Source organism: Passer montanus, unplaced genomic scaffold (genome assembly GCF_014805655.1).
Source record: "Passer montanus isolate IOZ18808 unplaced genomic scaffold, ASM1480565v1 scaffold209, whole genome shotgun sequence".
Taxonomy (NCBI): Eukaryota; Metazoa; Chordata; class Aves; order Passeriformes; family Passeridae; genus Passer; species Passer montanus.
In genome coordinates, this window is record NW_024366692.1 from 367978 (window position 1) to 384133 (window position 16156).

At 62.4% G+C, this 16156-nt stretch overlaps 3 protein-coding genes across 9 annotated transcripts in view; all 3 read left to right on the forward strand.

Moving 5' to 3' along the window:
- Positions 1-664: 664 nt before the first annotated feature.
- S100A1 (S100 calcium binding protein A1) lies at positions 665-3239 on the forward strand. Its single transcript, XM_039708667.1, has 3 exons — positions 665-760; positions 2703-2851; positions 2952-3239. The coding sequence occupies exons 2-3, from the start codon at positions 2711-2713 to the stop codon at positions 3093-3095; spliced, it is 285 nt and encodes a 94-aa protein (XP_039564601.1). The 5' UTR covers positions 665-760; positions 2703-2710; the 3' UTR covers positions 3096-3239.
- A 2177-nt stretch (positions 3240-5416) lies between these two features.
- On the forward strand, positions 5417-11102 carry LOC120501867 (chromatin target of PRMT1). Of its 7 annotated transcripts, none has more exons than XM_039708636.1 (6): positions 5417-5607; positions 6905-6980; positions 8281-8431; positions 9310-9746; positions 9829-9966; positions 10390-10543. In XM_039708636.1, the coding sequence occupies exons 2-6, from the start codon at positions 6916-6918 to the stop codon at positions 10424-10426; spliced, it is 828 nt and encodes a 275-aa protein (XP_039564570.1). In that variant the 5' UTR covers positions 5417-5607; positions 6905-6915; the 3' UTR covers positions 10427-10543. The 7 variants fall into 7 exon arrangements, with proteins under 7 accessions (XP_039564570.1, XP_039564574.1, XP_039564567.1 ...); XM_039708633.1 differs by lacking the exon at positions 10390-10543 and adding an exon at positions 10559-11102 and having other exon boundaries at positions 5418-5607; XM_039708638.1 differs by lacking the exon at positions 10390-10543 and adding an exon at positions 10559-10892 and having other exon boundaries at positions 5422-5607; positions 9566-9746.
- A 1669-nt stretch (positions 11103-12771) lies between these two features.
- The window catches only part of LOC120501908 (mothers against decapentaplegic homolog 4-like), a 4646-nt gene continuing 1261 nt past the window's right edge, over positions 12772-16156 (forward strand). Inside the window, exons 1-7 of the mRNA XM_039708687.1 lie at positions 12772-13007; positions 14053-14289; positions 14858-15032; positions 15113-15238; positions 15288-15374; positions 15452-15691; positions 15766-15949. Coding sequence (XP_039564621.1) covers positions 14065-14289; positions 14858-15032; positions 15113-15238; positions 15288-15374; positions 15452-15691; positions 15766-15949 — 1037 coding nt within the window. The 5' untranslated portion in view covers positions 12772-13007; positions 14053-14064. The remainder of the gene's footprint in view (positions 13008-14052; positions 14290-14857; positions 15033-15112; positions 15239-15287; positions 15375-15451; positions 15692-15765; positions 15950-16156) is intronic.

Genomic DNA, 16156 nt, shown 5'->3' on the forward strand with positions numbered 1-16156 from the left:
GGATTTGGCCCATACAGGACCACAGGACCCGGTGTGACAGGGTGACCGCGTGCAGGGGGTCAGTGCCCACTTCCACATCCTCATCCCGGGGTTCTCCACAACCTGTCTGGGTTGGGGACCCCAACTAGGGATGGCCACCGCGGTGCCCAGCCCGGCAGTGGCCCCTGCTGGCCCCATCGGGGCTCGCTGGAGGGGACCGTGAGTGCCCAAAGCCACCGCGGTGTCCCCAGCCCCGCCACTGCAGCTCCTCCCTTTCCAAACCCCGGGGATGGAAAAGCCTCTTCCAGAGCCCCGGTGATGGGATGGGGAGACAAGATCGGCCCAGCCCGGCACGGGGAACTGGAGCAACTGGTTTAGCTGGGTCAAAGTGGAGCAGGGGAGTCGCAGTGGCTGGAACCTGTTCCAAGCTGTGTGTAAAGCTCCTGGCATGTCCCTCGCTGCTCCCGCTTCGGGAAGAGCTCCTGGGAATCTGCCAGCCCTGCTGGGCGTGCTCTGCCCCGGCTGCAGGGTCTGGGACCCTCCCGGGACCCCCCAGTGTTGGGCTTCACCCTGGGGCACCCCGGTCCTGCTGTCCCTGAGGGTTTGGGGGGCTGGGAGTGCCTGGCCCTGTCCCCTCTGTCCCTGCCTGGCAGGGAGTGGGCTCGGGGTTATTTTTGGGCAATGCCCGTCCCTGTCACGAGCAGCTGCTGGCCCGGTGGCGTTTCCGGGCTCTCCCGGAATCCTGCCCGCTGTGAGCTGCTCGGGGACAGGGACACGGCCAGTGAGTGCCACGGGGCCCCTCCCGGAGCCCCCAGGCTCGGGATCCCGGGATTTTCCTCCTCCTGGAGCCCCCAGGCTCGGGATCCCAGGATTTGTCCCCTCCCGGAGCCCCCAGGCTCGGGATCCCGGGATTTTCCTCCTCCTGGTGCCCCCCAGGCTCGGGATCCCGGGATTTGCCCCCTCCCGGAGCCCCCAGGCTCTGGATCTTGGGATTTGCCCCCTCCCAGAGCCCCCAGGCTCGGGATCCCGGGATTTGCCCCCTCCCGGAGCCCCCAGGCTCGGGATTTGCCCTTCCCGGAGCCCCCAGGCTCGGGATCTCAGGATTTGCCCCCTCCCGGTGCCCCCAGGCTCAGGATCCCGGGATCCAGAGCCCCCCTCCCTGCCCCACATCAGGATCGGGGCCGTGTCTCCGGGGACCCCCACATCCATCCAGGACCCCCCGGTTTCCCCATTCCCAGCGCAGTGGGGAGGGGGCTCGGCCCCACAGGAGCACCGGGTTTGGGGTCCCCGGGCAGGGGGCAGGAAGGGCGGGAGGCGGGAGCAGAGGCTGCAGGAGGTAATTAGCCCCTAATTAGGGCTGGAAGCCGGCACGAGGAGCCGGCAGCACCCGGTGCTTGGGAAAATGCTGCTCCTGGTGGAGGGGGTCCCAAATCCTGGGAGGGGGGAGTTCCAGAGAGGGGGGCTGAGGAATTTGGGGGATCAGGAATTTGAGGGCTGAGGAATTTGGGGGATGAAGAATTTGAGGGATGAAGAACTTGGGGACTGAGGAATTCAGGGGCTGAGGAATCCGGGGGATCAGGAATTTGGGAGATCAGGAATTTGGGGGATTAGGAATTTGGGGGCTGAGGAACTTGGGGGATGAGGAATTTGGGGGATTAGGATTTTGGGGAATCAGGAATTTGCGGGCTGAGGAATTCAGGGGATCAGGAATTCGGGGGCTGGGGAATTCGGGGGCTGAAGCATTTGGGGGATCAGGAATTCGGGGGATCAGGGATCCGGGGGCTGAGGAATTCGGGGGCTGAGGAATTCGGGGGCTGAGCTCCCCGGGGATGCCGGAGCCGGGCAGGCTGCGGGCTCCAGCCCGCGCGGACCGGGGCCGTAACGGGATCCTCGGGATTATCAGCATCCCCGGGGCCAGCTCGGGCTCCGGTTTCTTGGCCGAGGCGTTGCTGCAGCAACGCGGGGCTCGGCATTGTGGGGCCTTTTCAGGCGGACAAGAGCCCTTTGAGAGCGCGGGGAGTCACCCGATACCCCCGCGGCTCCCCCCGGGCCCCGCTGGCTCCCGCGGCCGGGCCGAGGACACCGGATCCCGTTATCAGCGCCGGGAGCGGGGCTGGCCGCGGGCGCGGCCCCGGGGATGCGGCCCCGATGCCGGCGCTGACAGATGGGGGATGCCCGCGGTGCCACCGCGGGGTCACGGCGTGGCCAGCGCCGCCACCCGGGGGTCCCCGGGGGGTGTCCCCAGCCCGGCACGCCGCTGTCCCCCCCAGCCCTGCCAATGTCCCCGATTTTTTCGCATCTTGGGGGTGGCGAGGGGCACTAAAGGGACCCCCCTGAGGGGACGCTGTCAGCCCGGCCGTGCCCGGGGGCTCTGGGGGCGCTGCCCGCGGGCATCGCGGGGGCTGTGCCCCCCACGCCCGGCCCCCGCGGGGCTGGCCGGCGGTGCCAGCCGGGCTGCCCAGCCCCGGTATCGGATCCTCCCGGAGGGAGGGGGCTTGGAGCTTATTTAACGTGCCCAGCCCGGCCGGGCGGGCGCACTCGCAGCACCGGGAGCTCAGGCGAGCACAGGTGACTCTGTCCCCCCCCAAACCTCCCCTCGGGACCCCCTGGCCAGCCCCTGGGAGCCCCCCAGACCGCCCAGTCCTGCTCGGCAGGGTCACGGCCGGGGGTGGGTGATGCTGGGGACAGGGGGGCTGGAGGGTGACGTGCTGGGGGTCCCGCAGCCGCAGCCATGGGATCGCAGCTGGAAGGGGCCATGGAGACCCTGATCAATGTCTTCCACCACTACTCGGGCAAGGAGGGGGACAAGTACAAGCTGAGCAAGAAGGAGCTCAAGGAGCTGCTGCAGAGCGAGCTGGGATGTTTCCTGGAGGTAACTGGGACCAGTTTGGCGCCTGGGGGGTCTCCCTTTCCCCATTCCCGGGGGGGAACGGCGGCTGCCCAGCCCCAGGGCTCACCCTGTGCCCCCCCAGACCCAGAAGGACGCGGGGGCCGTGGAGAAGATCATGCAGGACCTGGATGAGAACGGCGACGGGGAGGTGGATTTCCAGGAATTCGTGGTCCTGGTGGCCGCCCTGACTGTGGCCTGCAACACCTTCTTCTGGGAGAACGCCTGACGCCCCTCCTGCCGCAGCAGGGCGCGGGTTCCCAAAGTCCAGAGCCCCCCCGGCACCCCCCAGCTCACCGCCTCCGCTCCCCGGCACTCCCAGGGGATCCTGCTGGGATCCAGCTGCACAATAAAGGCACCGACCCTGCCCCAGGGGGGTTGTCAGCTCCTTCGTTCCGCTCGGGATTCCTGCCCCTGCGAGGGCCCCCAGGGGATATCCCACTGAGGGGTGATGGGGAAAGGCCAGCCCGGGTCACCCCAAGGGCCTGGAGACAGCCCTGGATCCACCTGGGGATCCACACTGGGATCTACCCTGGGATCCACCCCAGGAATGACCCTGGGATCCACCCCAGGAACCACCCGGGGATCTACCCTGGGATCCACACTGGGATCTACCCTGGGATCCACCCCAGGAACCACCCGGGGATCTACACTGGGAACCACCCTGGGATCTACCCTGGGATCCACCCCAGGAACCACCCTGGCATCCATATGGGATCCATACTGGGATCCACCCCAGAGCCCACCCCAGGAACCACCCTGGTATCTATCCTGGGGTCCACCATGGGATCCACCCCAGGAACCACCCCGGGACCCACCCTGGGATCTACACCGGGATCCACCCCATTATCCACCCCGTTATCCACCCCGGGAACCACCCGGGGATCTACACTGGGAACCACCCTGGGATCTACACTGGGATCCACACTGGGATCCATATGGGATTCATACTGGGATCTACCCTGGTATCCACCCCAGGATCCACCCTGGGATCTACCCTGGGATGCATATGGGATCCACGCCAGGAATCACCCTGGGACCCACCCCAGGAACCACCCTGGGATCCATATGGGATCCATACCGGGATCCACCCCAGAGCCCACCCCAGGAACCACCCTGGTATCTATCCTGGGGTCCACCATGGGATCCACCCCAGGAACCACCCCGGGACCCACCCTGGGATCTACACCGGGATCCACCCCATTATCCACCCCGTTATCCACCCCGGGACCCACCCTGGGATCCACCCTTGATTCATCCTGGGATTCACCCCAGGATCCACTCCAGGATCCACCCCGTTATCCACCCCGGATCCACCCCGGGATCCACCCTTGGTTCTTCCTGGGATTCACCCCGTTATCCACCCCGGATCCACCCCGGGACCCACCCCGGGGCCCACCCATCCGCCCAGGGCACGGTGACCCCGGGAGCAGCGGGTGACAGGCCGGGACTCGCCGCACGTGGCTCCGGCGGCGCCGGCACCGCGCCCGCGGGGCCGGAGGAACCGGTTGGGATCCACCGGGAGGCCAAGGGCCCCAGCAGGGCCGCCAGCGCCATCGTCCGCCCGCCACGCCGGTGAGGATCGGGGTGGTGGGACACGGGAGGGGGCCGGGGGAGCTGGGCAGCGTTCCCAGGGACACGCGGGACACGGCAGAGCCAGGGCTGGACACCAACAGGTCCCTTCCAACAGCTCCGGGACCATTCCACTGATTCCGTAATTCCAGGGTTCCGTGAGGGTTCCACGGGAAGCGACAGAGGAGCGGGTGAAGCCGACACGGAACTCACAGCGCCACAGTTCCGTGGGATTCGGGGGTTCCAGCGTCCCGTGACTCCGTGATCCCACAAATCCGTGACCCCACGGCTCCTTGACCCCATGATTCCCTGGTCCCATGGTTCTGTGGTGATCCTGTGGCGGTTCCATGCTGGTTCCATGCCGGTTCCATGACAGTTCCATGCTGGTTCCATGATGGTTCCATGACAGTTCCATGCTGGTTCCGTGGCGGTTCCATGACGATTCCATGGCGATTCCATGACGGTTCCGTGACTGTTCCGTGACAGTTCCATGCTGGTTCCGTGGCGGTTCCATGACGATTCCATGGCAATTCCATGATGGTTCCGTGGCGGTTCCATGACGGTTCAATGATGGTTCCGTGCTGATTCCATGCCAGTTCCCTGACTGTTCCATTACAGTTCCGTGACAGTTTCATGACAGTTCCATGGCGGTTCCCTGACAGCTCCGTAACAGTTCTGTGATGGTTCCATGATGATTCCATGACGAGTCCATGACACTTCCATGGCTATTCCATGGCAGTTCCCTGACGGCTCCGTGACGGTTCCATGCCGGATCCATGACAATTCCATGGCAATCCCGCGCCGGTTCCATGACGACACTGCTCTCTATGACGTCACCAGGACTCCGCCCCGATTCCCGCCAGAACGCTCCCGCCTCCCTTTTGCCCCGCCCCTTTCCCCGCCCCCTCCGCGGCTGCACCAACCACCGCCCACCGAGGGGGGGAGCTCGCGCAGCAGGGGGCGTGGCCGAGAGCGCGGCCGCCATTTCGGCGGGGGCGGGAGCGGTGCCGGCGCCATTTTGTCGCGGGCGGCTGAGGGAGAAGCGGCGGCGGCGGCGGGAGCGGGCGGAGCTCAACGCCAGCCCCGGCCCCGCGCCGGCCCCACACCGGCCCCGCACTCACCCGCCCGCCCGCCGGAGCTCACCGGAGACCTGGCGACCGTGTGCTTCGGTGAGTGACCGGCCCGGCTGCGCGGGGGCGGGGCGCCGGGAGGGGCCCCTGAGGGCCCGGGGGTCCCCTCATGGCCCGGGGGTCCCCTCATGGCCCCGGGGGCCCCCTCAGGCCCGGGGCTTTTCCCCCTGTCCCTGCTCCGGAGCCGGGCCTGAGGGGGGCGGAGCTGGTTTTTTTTTTTTCCCCTCAGGATGAAAAACGCTTTAAGAACCACTTGAAATTGAAAAAGCTGCTCTATATTAAAATAAAATTATTTGAAATAATTTAAAGCAGGAATAAGGCTTTATGTTGTCTCTACTTTTGGGTGTAAATCCTGTCAATAAAGCGGTTTTTTGAGGGTGTTATAAAGTGAGCGCATCCCGGCCGTCATCCACCCGTTAAATTTGCTGCTAATTATAAATTAATTAATAAATCGATCTGCAGAGATCGGAGCTTGGAACTCAGCGTGTTTCTGTAGCATCCAGCACTGGGGGGGATTGAAATCCTTGCCCTGAGGGAGGTGGAACCTCCATGTTTTTAAAGGATATGATGCTTTTGTAGCATCATCTTGGATTTTTATTCCAAATTTTATTTCCTGGGCCCTTAAAATTGGGGTTTGCACCTTGGCCATGCTAAGAACATGGGAAATGTGGAGGTGTCACTTGCTAAAAGCGTTTGTGTGCTATTTACAGCTGGGTTTTTTTGTGTTATTACTCAAAAAACCGATAAGGTGTTCACTGTAAAAAGATAAATTTTTACTAAAGGTAAATTAAAATATTTTATTTAATAAAAAATATTTATTAAATCTGGTAGAGGGCGAGAAAACATTAAAAATACATAAATATACTTGCCTCACTTTTAGTTCTATCCACAGAGAACAGAGGTTGTTTAATACTTAATCTTGTAAATATGTAATAATTGTATTAATTTGATGTCTTGGGTTTTGGTTTGCATCTTTGCTCTGAAGATGGCATTTGGTTTCCATCTTGCTCCTGAATTTTTAAATTATTCCTCCTAATTTTGCTGAAGCATTCACTGTAAAAAGATAAATTTTTGGCAAGGGAGAAATAAAGGAACTCCCTGATTTATTAAAACTGGGAGAGGACTAAAAAACATTAAAAATCCCAGCATCAGAACTGAAAAATCCTGGCAGAGGGCTAAAAAATCACTGAGAAAAAAATGAATATATTGCACATAACCTGCCTTAATCTTGATTTCCTCCCCTTGGGGAGGCAGAGCAGAAGGGATTTTTAGTATTTAGTGGTACAAATGTGTAAGAAATGTCTAATTTTTCCCTTTTGGGGCCTGTTTTTTGCAGATTCTCTGAAGATGGCTGCACAGTCAGCACCGAAGGTCGTGCTAAAGAGCACCACCAAGATGTCTCTGAACGAGCGGTGAGGAAGCCAACAACGGCACCTTCAGCTCCTAAGAAATCATATATAATTTTTTTATTTTTTACTTAATTCTCACTATCCAAAAATCCAAAACCCACCGTGGTTTCCGCCCTCTTTTAACCTCGTCCGGCGAGCGGGCGCCCTCCACGCGCCCGCCTTACCCTCCGACCCCTGCGGCACGCAAGGTTAAAAGGGCCAAAAAAATCCCGGAGGGATTTCTCCGTGTCTTTTAGTGTTGATTCGCCTCGTAAATCCGGTGGGATGTGTTGTAAGAGCAGAGACCAACCTCACACCCTCCCTGTCTCTCCCACATGTTTTGACATTGGTATTTTGGCTCTGCTGCCGCGCCCGAGGGTCCCGCCTGCCCGGGTGGGCTCTGTAAGAGGCCGGCGGCGGCCTCGGAACCGGCCCGAAGGCCCTTCTGGGTCTTGTAAGAGGCAACAGCTTTGGCTTCACCTCCATCTCTCTCTGTCCTCGAGCTCTTCCCGTGGGTCATTCCGCTGGGTTTTTCCATGTGTGGCTCCTCTGTGGTGACTAACGGGTGTCCCGCTCTCCCGCTGAGCACTTTGGGGTTCAACACGCTGGGATGGGGCAGCTTCTGCACTGCAGGGAGGTGTGGCCCGAGCTCAGGGACACCTTGCTGGCTCCTTCCCTCCCTGGCAGCCCAAACTCCTCGTTTTGAGGGGGTGGATTTTGCTCACCAGCTCCCGGCGTGCTGCTCAGGAGCTTTATTTACCACCTCGCTGCGTGTTCGCTCTGCGATGGAGAAATTAAAACACCACGTAAATTCCCAAGTGGCCTCGTTTCAGGAGAGCAGCTGGGTGGCATTCAGGAGATGCTCTGGGTGGTGGAATTTTGTACAATCATGGAACTGCTAAGGTTGGAAAAGGCTTTAAGATGATCCCTTCCAACCTGGCGCCGGAGGACACCGAGCATGGCATCTTCCCAACCTACCTCCTGGCCTGGAATTTTGATGCTTTTCCCAGATTTTTTGGGGGTTGATTTGGCTTTTGCTGTCCTGTTTCTCGCCCACCCTGTCACGACCATCCCCGCTTCCTGCTGGTTGTCACCCCTTCTGCCATCTCTAAACCCACTAACCTCCGGCTTTCTCATTCCCACTGAAAACTTCCACCTCATTCCTGCCTCTCCGGGCCTCGCGGCCAGCGAGGGATCCGTAATCCCATAAGTGCCACTCTTTGCATAAGGTTCATGGGAGCTGGAGCCCCACTCGAGCACCGTGAAATGCCGATAATTGTGTGTTTTAAGCTTTAATTAAACCCCGTTTTATTCGACCTTGAAGCTTCACTAACATGCTGAAGAACAAACAGCCGATGCCGGTGAATATCCGGGCCACCATGCAGCAGCAGCAGCTGGCCAGCGCTCGAAACAGACGTCTGGCCCAGCAGATGGAGAACAGACCGTCTGTGCAGGCCGCTCTGAAGCTCAAACAGGTGAGGGGAAAGAGGATTTGGGCCTTGCAGGATGTGGAAAAAACAGCTCCGGAGAGAGAAAGAGGCCAGAGAAGGGAAGGGGATGGAGGGTGAGTGTGCTGGAGGAAAGGAGACTCGGGGGGGACCTTGTGGCTCTCCACATCTCCCTGACAGGAGGCTTGGGTTGGACACAGCAGGAGTTTTTTCCTGGGAAGGGTGGTCAGGCCTTGGCAGGGGCTGCCCAGGGAATTCTGGAGTTGCCATCCCTGGAGGTGTCCAGGGAAAGCCTGGATGTGGCACTCAGTGCCCTGAGCTGGGCACAAGGTGGAGATTGGACTCTGTGGTCTGGGAAGTCTTTTCCAACCTGGAGGCTTTGGGAATTGTGTAAAAAAGGTGTTGGAGAGTGTGCAGAGGAGGGACACGAGGATGGAGAAGGGTCTGGAAGGGCCACGTGAGGAGTGGCTGAGGGCACCTGGTGTGTCCAGCTGGAGCTGAGGAGACTCAGGGATCTGCAGCTCTGATCTCTGCTCCCTGGGACAGGGACAGGATCCAGGAATGCCTGGAGCTGTGCCAGGGGAGGTTCAGGAGGGATTTTAGGGAAAGGCCCAGGCTCCCCAGGGAATGGGCACGGCCCTGGTGCTGCCAGAGCTCCAGGAGCTGTTCCCAGGGATGTACAGGGTGAGATTTTGGGGTGTCTGTGCAGGGGCAGGAGTTGGCCTGGATGATCCTGATGGATCCCTCCCAGCTCAGAGCATTCCATGATCTTAAAAATGAGATACCTGGGAGGGACTGGCAGCAAATGCCACTTTGTACCTCAGCTCAGTGACACGCTGTCATTCCCTGGTTGTCGGTGGGGGTGTCGGGTGCTGGCTGTTGATGTCTCCTCTCTATTTTTCCAGAGAAAAGGCTCATCCCGGGGTCCGAGTGCTTCACCTCACAGTCCCCAAAATCCCACCCTCCCTCGGGAGCCGCTGCTGTGGTGCTTTTCCCCCGAGGAGCAGCGGGGCCAGCTCCCGTGCTGGCAGATTGGGAATGCAGGCCTGGACTCCAGGCACAACCCCAGCACTCGGAACACGTCCTGTTGTGTCCCCGCTGTGTCCCCAATCCCAGATTGCTGCATGACTCCTGTCCCCCCCAAATCTTCTCTTCCAGAAGAGCTTGAAGCAACGCCTCGGCAAGAGCAACATCCAGGCGCGGCTGGGCCGGCCGGCGGGGACGCTGGCCCGAGGAGCCCTGGGGGGCCGCGGGCTGGCCCTGGGCCAGCGGGGGCTGCCCCGGGGGGCCCTGCGGGGCCGCGGCGCCCGCGCCATGATCCGAGGAGGGGTGGCGCTCCGAGGTCAGTGCCCTGCCGTGCCCCCGTCCCCCTCGCGCGCCGTTCTCCGCGCTGAAATCCCGTTTTTGTGGTTTCCCCGCTGAAGGTCAAGGCCTGCTGCGCGGCGGGAGAGGGATTGCCCCCCGGATGGGCCTGCGGAGGGGCGGCATCAGGGGCCGCGGCGGCCCGGGAAGAGGCGGCCTGGGCCGGGGCGCCATGGGCCGGGGAGGGATCGGCGGCAGAGGTGAGTGACTGCAACAATCCAGCTGGGATCCTCCCGTCCTTAAACCCCAAGAATTCCAAGCCTGGAATTCAAACCGTTTATCCAAGAGCTGGTTGTTTTAAAACTGAAGCTCAGCAGGGTGGGAGGGGAAACCCAGGAGCCATATTGCTGGGAATTCTTCACGTGTGGAGATGTGAGGTTTAATTTTATGTTTCTCAGAAGACTGGTTTGTTATATATATTAAAATATTACATTAAAACTATACTAAAAGAGAGGAAAAGATTATCAGAAAGCTTGAAAAAACAAGAATAGAAAAACAAAATCTTGTGACTCTCAGAGTCTAATTTAGCCGCATCTGTGATTGGCTTTTAATTAAAAACAACCAACATGCACTTGTTGCATTCCACAGCAGCAGGTAGTTACTGCTTACATTCTTTTCTTGAGGCTCCTAGCTCCTCAAGAGGGAAAAATCCTAGCATAAAATATAAGAGTAACAGAAATTGGTGTTAGACTGGAGGAATCCTCAGGAAGTTCTAAAATTCTCCGCGTGATGAGAAGGAGCTGGGTCAGGAGGCGCCGGGACGCAGGCAGTGAGGGTTTGTGTGCCCCGCAGGGCGCGGCATGGCCGGGCGCGGCCGGGGCGGCTTCGGCGGGCGCGGCAGAGGCCGGGGCCGCGGCAGAGGCTCGGCGCGCCCCGCGCTCACCAAGGAGCAGCTGGACAACCAGCTGGACGCCTACATGTCCAAGACCAAGGGACACCTGGACGCCGAGCTGGACGCGTACATGGCACAGACGGATCCCGAGGCCACCGACTGAGGGGCCGGGACTGCCGGGGGGAGCTCGTTCCGTCGGGGGCCCCCGATGGGAAATTCCGACTTAGTGTGTTCTTCGATGTTTTGATACTCTCTGTTGTATTAAACTTTTTTTGGATTGTTCTTTTCCGCGGAGCTTTTTGGTGGTTTTTCCCTGAGGAAACGCGGATGGGATGGATCTGCTGTGGAGGATCTGCTGGTGGCAGCGCCAGGGGTGCGCCCCTGCCTGGGGGACCAGCTCTCTGTGTGCCTCTGGAGCTCTGGTTGGGTTTTGGGATGAGTTTGTTGGGTTTTGGGATTGGTCTGTTGAGTTTTCAGATGGTCTGTTGAGTTTTGGGATGGTTTGTTGGGTTGGGGATGGGTTTGTTGGGTTTTGGGATGGTTTGTTGGGTTTTGGGATGGTTTGTTGCGTTTCGGGATGGGTTTGTAGGGTTTTTGAATGGGTTTGTTGGGTTTTGGGATGGGTTTGTTGGGTTTTGGGATGGTTTGTTGAGTTTCGGGATGGTTTGTTGGGTTTTGGGATGAGTTTATTGGGTTTTGGGATGAGTTTGTTAGATCTTTGGGATCCCCTTGTACATTTTGGGATAGCCACATTCCCAGCTGGAGTTTAACCCCCCTGAAGCCAAATCCAGCCTTCCCAGCAGGAAGAGCCTGACTTTGGCTGTTGTTCTTTTCCCAAATCCTTTTTATTCTGCACCAAAAATCCCCGTGGGGTTGGGCCAGGTGGAAAACTTCCCTGTTTTAGTGGATTTTGGGAGGTTGAAGTTCTTTTGGTGTTTCTGTGTGGTTCAAGTGTTTGTTTAAAGAGATGAGAGGCAGGGACAGAAAATTCAGCCAGGACGGTGAAGTGGAAATGCCTCTGTTCCAGAACTGGCTCCAAAATCCACCATTTTTCCAAAAAAAAAAAGACGAATTTTGGAAACCCAGTGTGACTGAGGGGTCTGTGCTTTTATCACCCACCCCTCCCATGCAGCGTTCCGGGGGATAACCGGGAACGGGACCCGCGGCATTCCCGAGGAATAACCGGGAACGGGACCCGCAGCGTTCCCGGGGTATAACCGGGAACGGGACCCGCGGCATTCCCGAGGTATAACCGGGAACGGGACCCGCGGCGTTCCCGGTGGGAGCGGGGCCGGACCCGCGGCATTCCCGGTAGGAGCGGGGCCGGACCCGCGGCGCTCCCGGTGGGAGCCGGACCGGGATCAGGACCCGCGGTATTCCCGGGCTATAACCGGGGCCGGACCCGCGGTATTCCCGGGGTATAACCGGGAACGGGACCCGCGGTATTCCCGGTGGGAGCCGGACCGGCGCCGGACCCACGGCGCTCCCGGTGGAAGCAGGACCGGGATCAGGACCCGCGGTATTCCCGGGCTATAACCGGTGCCGGACCCGCGGTATTCCCGGTGGGAGCAGGACCGGGATCAGGACCCGCGGTATTCCCGGGCTATAACCGGGGCCGGACGCGCGGTATTCCCGGTGGGAGCGGGGCCCGGCGGCGCCGGGGGCGGGGCCCGTCTGGGGGCTCTCGCCGTGAAAGCGCGGCCGCGATTGGCTGGCGGGGCGAGGCCCGGCTGTCACGGGCGCTGCCATTGGCTGCGGCGCGGCGGCGCCTCACGCGCTCCGGCCGCTCCTTTTGTTATTGTAGGGACGGAGTTGGGAACGGGACCGGGGAGAGGGCCGGGAGGAGGAGGAGAGGGCTGGGAGGAGGAGGAGAGGACTCACAGAAGGCAGGGGAGGCTGAGGGAAAGGGCTGACAGAAGCAGGATGCGGCTGAGGGCAGGAGGAAGGGGCTGAGGGAAGGGCAGAGGACTGAGGGTGGGAGAAAAGGGCGGGAGGCTGAGGGGAGGGCAGGGGCTGAGGGGAAGGCAGGGATCTGAGGGCAGGGCAGGGGGCTGAGGGAAAGGGCTGAGGGTGGGAGAAAAGGGTAGAGGCTGAGGGGAAGGCAGGGGCTGAGGGCAGGGCAGGGGGCTCGGGGAAAGGCAGAGGCTGAGGGGGAAGGAAGGGGCTGAGGGGAAGGCAGGGCTGAGGGGAAGGGCTGAGTGAGGGCTCAGGACAGGTCGGGCTGAGGGAAAGGCAGGGGCTGAGGGAAAGGCGGGGGTCTCAGAGCAGGACAGGGGGCTCAGAGCAGGACAGGGGGCTCAGGACAGGACAGAGGGCTCAGAACAGGGCAGGGGGCTGCAGGCTCGGCAGCAGCACCCTGGACCGGAGGAGATGCGGCGGGAGCCGGGCCGCCAGTGACGCTGAGGGGAGGTGAGTGGAGCCCGAGCCATCCCCTGCGGGTCCCCGCTGTGCCCCCTCCTTGAAGCCTGTCACCCCTCAGAACCCCTGCGCCGTCCCTGTCGCCTTCCCGTGCCCCGTGGTGCCCCAGGGACATCCCTAGGACCAGCTTTGGGACTCGGGACAGGGATCAGCCGGGGGTTCTGGCAGGGAGATGTGGGGTGAGGGTCTGGCCCCACTGAGCCCAGCTTGCCCCAAACCTGAGCTCTGCACAGGGACAGGGTTGACTCCGACCCTTCCAGGCTTCCCTGGAGCTGCCTTGGGATGCTGGAGCTGGGGTGGGGAGCAGCACCCCAGATCCCTCTTCCACTGCCCCAAAACATGAGGCAGAGAACGGGCAGGGGCAGGGCTGAGACCCCCGGGATGAACCCGGCGGGGGGCTGAGGGTCGTACCCCCAGCACGGGGGGTCGCTGGGGTCCCTCAGCATCCCTGGAAGTGTCCCCATGCTTGGAGGAGCCGGGCACAGGGGGACACGCGGGGGTGCTGGCAGGACACGCAGGCTCCCTCGCGGTCCCAGATAAGGAGCAGGGAGCCGCGGTTTGTTGTGTCTGCCGCCATCCCAGGGATTTTCCAGGGCTCTGGAGCGCTGCATCCAGGCTCTGGCGTGAGCAGGGTCTGGCAGGGAGGCAGGAAAAGGAGAAGCCGGGGAGAGAGAGGGGTTAAGGAGCGGCGCCAGGCTGGGCTCTGTTTAGTCTGGCCTCGGCGGCGGCTGCCGGAGCCGGTCTGTCCCCGTGGCACCGGGCACGCCAGCCTGGGGACACCGCTGTCCCCGAGCCTGATGCCACCATGCAGCTCTGGCTCTGCCATTATGGGGAGCTGGGGACACCCCGAATGTGTCCTGCCACCTCACCCCTTCCCCAAGCTGGGCACAAACTCAGGTCGTGCCATCAGCCAGGGACCACAGCGCCCAGACTTTGGGTGACAGATGGCTTTGTCACCTGGAGAGTGCCACACGCGTCCCTCGGCTCGGTGTGCCCTGCAGCAGGGTGACACGCAGGGACACGCCGTGCCTTGCAGGGCCGCAGCGCCATGTCCCTGGGCAGCGACAGCGGCCCCGGCATCGTGCACAGCCTGCTGTGCCACCGGCAGGGAGGGGACAGCGAGGCCTTCGCCCGCCGCGCCATCCAGAGCCTGCTCAGGAAGCTGAAGGAGAAGAGGGACGAGCTGGACGCGCTGGTGGCCGCTGTCACCTCCGGCGGGGCGCAGCCCGGCCAGTGTGTCACCGTGCAGCGCACCCTGGACGGGCGGCTCCAGGTACCGCGGCATGGGGGGGCACAGGTAGACCCTCCCCAGTTTAGGGGGTGCCCCGTGAGCGCCCTCCGCGCGCTGGGCTGGATCCCCCTGCCCGCAGCCCCCTCCCCTCCGCGGCTTCCCCCGCGCCGCCCGGCCCGGTGAGTCAGTGTCTGGCAGCCTCGGGCCGGGGGGAGCGGGGGCGGCCGGGGTTTGTTGTGTCTGCAGCCGGGGATCCTGGTGTGGGGTCTTGGGGGGGATCCCCGTGTTTGGGCTTGGGGGGATTCCAGTGTTGTCACCATGGGGGGGATCCTGGTGTTGTCACCCTGGGGGGGATCCTGGTGTGGGGTCTTGGGGGGGATCCCCGTGTTTGGGCTTGGGGGGATTCCAGTGTTGTCACCATGGGGGGGATCCTGGTGTTGTCACCCTGGGGAGAACCCCGCTGTTGTCACCCTGGGGAGGGGACACAGCCCCTCATTCCCCCTTGTGTATGGAGATCCCGTTGTTGTCACCCTGGGGAGGATCCCACTGTTGTCACCCTGGGGAGGGGACACAGCCCCTCATTCCCCCTTGTGTCCCCCCCCCGGTGCAGGTGGCCGGCAGGAAGGGCTTCCCCCACGTCATCTACGCCCGGCTCTGGCGCTGGCCCGACCTGCACAAGAACGAGCTGAAACCCGTCAAATTCTGCCAGTTCGCCTTCGACCTCAAGTGCGACAGCGTCTGTGTCAACCCCTACCACTACGAGCGCGTGGGGACCCCCGGCAGCGGTGAGCCGGGACCCCCGGGCGGGGGGCTCGCCCGGGGGGGTCACCAGCACCCCTAATCCCCCTCCCCGCCTGTCCCTCAGGTCTGAGCATCCAGAGCGCAGGTGAGACCCCGGCCCGGGGCCGGCGGGGAGCCCCCCCGGAGCCAGCCCAGCCCCCCGCAGCTGGGGGGCATCCCCGTGCCCCCCATGGTCTCCCGCCCTCCCCAGTGCCCCGGGGGCATCACCCTGAGCCCCCCACCCCATATTCCCCCCACAGCGACCCCTCAGGACCCCCTGCTCCACCCCGAGGACCCCCTGGCACAGCCCCCCCCGCAGAACGGGTACCCCAAACCACCCCACCACGGTGAGTATGGGGGTCCCCCACTGCCCCCCACCCCCTTGGGGGGGACCCTCCTTATGTCTCCCTGTGTCCCCCTGCAGGTTCACCGCTGAGCTGGAGCAGTGCCACCATCTACACCCCGAGTCTGGGGGGGTCGCAGCCCCCCCCAGCACAGCACCCCGGCAGCCAGAGCCACCCGCAGCCCCCCCAGCACCACCCCAACCACTGCTGTAGGTTTGGGGGGCACTGGGCGAGGGCTGGGGGGCTCTTCAGTGTGCTGACCCCCTCTCTGCCCCTCGCAGGGCCCCCCGTGCTCCAGCCCCCCGTGTCCACCCACCCTGGTGAGTGCCCCCCACCCTCCTTAGCACCCACGGGTGCCGTGACCCCCCCTAAAATCCACGTGCCCCCCGTGCAGGGCCGGAGTTCTGGTGCTCCATCGCCTACTTCGAGCAGGACGTGCAGGTGGGGGAGATCTTCAAGGTGCCCTCGAGCTGCCCCACCGTGGTGGTGGACGGCTACGTGGACCCCTCGGGGGGGGCCCGCTTCTGCCTGGGGCAGCTCTCCAACGTGCAGCGCTGCGCCGCCAGCGAGAGGGCACGGTGGGTCGGGGGGCACGGGGGGCCAGGGGAGCGTGGTTGGGCACAGGGGGTCTGGGGGTGAGAGGGGCACGGGGGGCATTGGAGGGTTATGGGACACGGGGGGCACAGGGGGTCCGTGCTGAGGCTCTCGGGCAGGCTGCACATCACAAGGGCAAGGAGGGCTGGGCAGGTGATCGGGGGTCTGGGTGGTCTGGGGGGGTCGGGGGG

What these genes read in the sequence shown, in the direction of transcription:
- S100A1 (XM_039708667.1), top strand. Translation starts at nt 2,711, where the DNA reads ATGGGATCGCAGCTGGAAGGGGCCATGGAGACCCTGATCAATGTCTTC. An exon ending in AGCTGGGATGTTTCCTGGAG is followed by an intron (nt 2,852 to 2,951) that starts GTAACTGGGACC and finishes GTGCCCCCCCAG; the next exon opens with ACCCAGAAGGACGCGGGGGC.
- LOC120501867 (XM_039708633.1), top strand. Translation starts at nt 6,916, where the DNA reads ATGGCTGCACAGTCAGCACCGAAGGTCGTGCTAAAGAGCACCACCAAG. An exon ending in AAGATGTCTCTGAACGAGCG is followed by an intron (nt 6,981 to 8,280) that starts GTGAGGAAGCCA and finishes TCGACCTTGAAG; the next exon opens with CTTCACTAACATGCTGAAGA. An exon ending in AGGAGGGGTGGCGCTCCGAG is followed by an intron (nt 9,747 to 9,828) that starts GTCAGTGCCCTG and finishes TCCCCGCTGAAG; the next exon opens with GTCAAGGCCTGCTGCGCGGC.